General features: G+C 35.9%; 1 protein-coding gene across 1 annotated transcript; it reads left to right on the forward strand.

Annotated features, from left to right (window-relative positions):
* Positions 1 to 1,197: 1,197 nt before the first annotated feature.
* On the forward strand, positions 1,198 to 1,994 carry LOC140857728 (uncharacterized). Its single transcript, XM_073256921.1, has 2 exons — positions 1,198 to 1,306; positions 1,411 to 1,994. Exons 1-2 carry the CDS (start codon positions 1,211 to 1,213, stop codon positions 1,981 to 1,983), a joined length of 669 nt encoding a protein of 222 aa, XP_073113022.1. The 5' UTR covers positions 1,198 to 1,210; the 3' UTR covers positions 1,984 to 1,994.
* Positions 1,995 to 3,997: the final 2,003 nt, after the last annotated feature.

Raw genomic sequence — 3,997 nt, forward strand, 5'->3', positions numbered from 1 at the left:
TATGATGCATGTATCATGTAAATCTTTTGTAATGATAAAATAATTAATAATATTAAATATTTTAATCTTGATTTTATTGTAGGTTTTTTTGAGAAAATGGCCGGTACTCAAGTTCGTGTTTTATTGTATTATGATAGCATGATACAGAATGATCAAACTGGTGTGCAGTATAGTCACCCTGCAAATCGGATGATTAGAATATCTTCATCATTATCACGTCAAGAATTATTGGATCATTTATACAGCAGTATTCCTGTAGACAAAAAAAAATATGAAATAAAATTGAAATGGAGATCTCCTAATCTGTCGGGACAGTTAATGCAGAGTAAATATATCTTGGTTCCAATTGATGACGATGATGATGTCGAAGAAATGCTGACCTTTCCTTTGAAATATTCAGAATGTCGATTTTTAGAATTATATATTGAAAAAGAAGATGTACCAAGCTTTGGATATCATAGTCGGTTTTTAACTCAAGCGGATAATAATGTTGGGCCTTCCTCACCTTTCGTAACTCCTATGATACAAACCGATAGTGTTGAGGCCGGTTTTGCAGAACAACATTCCACTACTGCCGATCCTAGCTGTCCAATTATTCCAAGTGCTGTGGTGACTTCTCCTGTGTCTTCTGCTATGGTGACTTCTCCTTTGGTACAAGTAGTGGCAAGTGCGGGAGACGACACTCATATAGGAAATGATGATTGGGTAGTCGGTGGAATAAATTCTGATAGTCTGGGTTTTGAGTCAGATGAAAATGAAGATGAAGACAGTTGGATGGATGAGGACAGTAGCAGTAATGATGATGATGATGAAGATGAGAATGATGATGAAGATGTTCAAGCTAATATTAATGTGGAAGAATCTCAATCTCGTTTGCACGAACCTCCACAATATTTTAATGATATAAATTTAGATGATGGTGGTTGTGTTAGTGCTGGTCGACATATGGACTGCTAGGGTGCCACTTATTTATTTTGATGTGGTAGAGTGGCATCTTCCCGATCGTGTCCTGCGGCAGTTTGGTCAGACTCAAGGCATCCCAGAGCAGTTTGATACCAGCCAGGGACTTCATCGTATTGATCGACGAGGGAGAGCTCGTATCGACTGGCGTATCAGACATGCACAGTACATCGATATTTGGGATGCACGTCGAGATCACATTGTTCATGGTGATCCTATTTTAAGAGGCCGTTCATATACTGATGACTACATGGCTTGGTTTTTTAGCATTACGGTGCGAGTCATTGGACAGTCTCAGTATGCAGTTTCTGGATACGAGGGCGAGAGTTCTACTGTACGTCTTTTGGTAAGATTACGAAAATTACTTCATGTTATTTGTGTTATATTTTTATTTTATATTGTACACTATACTGATTGTTTTATACTAACTGTTCTATTTTTATTTTATAGACTGATTCTGTGTCGGATCTTGTGTTGGACACTCGTCGTGCTTTATCTACGACTGATGAGGACGAGCGGATTCAGATACTGCGGCAGATGGAGAGAACAGGTTCTGGAACATTGGTGGCGATTGGTGTTGATCCACATACCTGTGCGCCTTGGTATGGAGCAGTTCGGGCGCCAGATATGAGTTATACGCCGTCACCATATGCTTCACATATGCCATCACCGCATATTCCGCATATGTCATCATTTGATGCTGCACAGATGCCACCGTCTTTTCATCCACAGATGGCAGCATCTTCTTCTTCCTACATCCCCCAGATGCCATCATCGGGTACCAGTTGGCCACATGAGTATGATACTTTTTTTTCAGGTCCATCCGTGTATCCAGATGAGAGAGTTGAACGGGTCTCTCAGTCCGTAGATGATCCGACAGCATCAGTTATTCCTGAGCAGCATGATCAGCAGATCTCCTCCACTGATATAGGAGAGGAGCCATCACAGCAGGAGCAGCCGGCGAGGACCTTCCTGAGAAGGTCCAAGCGACCACGGGCGCCGCGACGTCCTTGTGGGACTTAGTCTTTGTTGTATTTGTATTTAGTATTTTTACATTTTTGTTGTATTATTTTTTTTTTATACGTTTGACATTTTTATTCTATTGAATAATATTAAATGTTGATTTCATTTTATATTATTTAATTTTAAATGATTGGATATTATGATCGGTGCATATGGATACACATACTCGAACGTGTCTCAGAATATTAGGAGAGAAAATATTATGCTGAAAGGACTATAAAAATTATAACGTAAATAATAATATATCAAATGTTGCTTTTTGAATTGAACTTTAAAAAAAATAAATATTTTTTTAAGTAAAGGAAAGGAATACGTAATAGAATGCTAAAAAGATAAAAATAGAAGAAAACTGAAATTATAATTTTAAATGATAAAATTTTTAAAATAAATTTAAATAAAATATCCTAAAAAAATAATAAAATAATAATAAAATAAGAATTATAATTATAAATTTTAAAGAAATTTAATTTTAATTTAAATTAAAAATTATCATTTAAATTATTATTTTTATTATTTAATTAAATTTATTTATTAAAGATTACAAATAGATAAGTAAAGAAATAAAAAAAAATAAAAAGAGAAAACGCCATTCTCTCCCCTCCCCAAACCCCTTTTTTCCCTCCTTCTCCCTTCTCCTTCTCCCTTCTCCCTTCTCGATCTTCTCCTTCTTCCTTTACAAATTTAAGTAAAGGAAAAGAATACGTAATATATCATAAAAATAGAAGAAAATTAAAATTATATTTTTAAATTATAAAAATTATAAATTAAATTAAATAAATTAAATTATAAATAAATTAAATTAAATTAAATTAAATGAATTGGGTTTTAAAAATTTTAAGCTTAACTAATTACTTATGAAAAGTATTTGTCAAAAGCTTGATGAATGAGGAGAAGGACTTTAGTTCAAGATTAATTACCTAAAGCAAGAATGCAAGGATATAATGAAGAATTAAAGAGAAACAATAAAGCACACCACAAACACAAGGATTTATAGTGGTTCGGTGCCAACTTTGCACCTACATCCACTCCCCAAGCTCCTACTTGAAAATTCCAAACCACTATACTTGTATTCAACCCGAATACAAACGTCGGAAACTCCGACACTAGCTATCCCAAGCTAGTCCACTTATTTTTCGGGTACAAGCCAACCCAATACACTCCGATTTCAGGTTCGGATCAACCTTCCCTTGTTTTGGAAACCCTCCAAAACAAAAACAATTACTCACAAAGAGTAAAACAGTTTAGAGCACAAATAAGTACAATAATAGCTCCTTAAATGAGCGAATATAACATTAAATACACTTTACTCAAATGAAGAAGCCCCTTTTAAATTTCCTCAAAGTGGATGAAGAGTTGAATGAACGCTTGAGGAGTTGGTGAGCTTTGATTGAAGGCTTATTGAAGGCTTTAAATGAGCTCTTGATTAAGGTTGAAAAGTTGACTTGAGAAACCCTCTCTTTGAATGCTCTTGAATGCTCTTGCTTTTCTCTTTCAAAATCTCTTGTATGTCTCTTGTGTATATTGTGTATGTCTTGTATTTCTCCCTTGTTTTTCACCTTTTGAAACCTTTTATAGCTTTAAGAAACAAAGGAAAACATTCTAGGCAGAAAAAGAGCCGTTAGAGCACTTAAAGTGAGCATTAAAAGCAACTAAAACGGGCTAAAAACTAGTCGTTGCGGACAATTCCCGTCGCAGGGGTCGACTCATGAGTCGACTCATGCTTCAGGGGTCGACTCATGAGTCGACCTCTGTTGCAACAGCCAGAAATGTGGGTTTCTGGATTTTTTTGGCCCAAACCAGCAGAGGTCGACTCATGAGTCGACTCATGCCTTGTGGGTCGACTCATGAGTCGACTCACAGGTCGTGCCAAGCCAGAAAACCAGCGTGCCAATAGGAATTTCAGCGTGCCAAGCAGCTCATTGTGCCATGAGTTGACTCATGAGTCGACTCATGCACTTAAAACATTCATAACTTCAAAAATATAAGTCCAAAAACAATGAAATTTTCACCAATA

This window comes from Elaeis guineensis, chromosome 5 (genome assembly GCF_000442705.2).
Source record: "Elaeis guineensis isolate ETL-2024a chromosome 5, EG11, whole genome shotgun sequence".
Lineage (NCBI taxonomy): Eukaryota > Viridiplantae > Streptophyta > Magnoliopsida > Arecales > Arecaceae > Elaeis > Elaeis guineensis.

Coding starts and splice junctions, on each gene's coding strand:
- LOC140857728 (XM_073256921.1), top strand. CDS start 1,211: ATGGCTTGGTTTTTTAGCATTACGGTGCGAGTCATTGGACAGTCTCAG. Junction 1,307..1,410: donor GTTCTACTGTACGTCTTTTG/GTAAGATTACGA, acceptor TTTATTTTATAG/ACTGATTCTGTGTCGGATCT.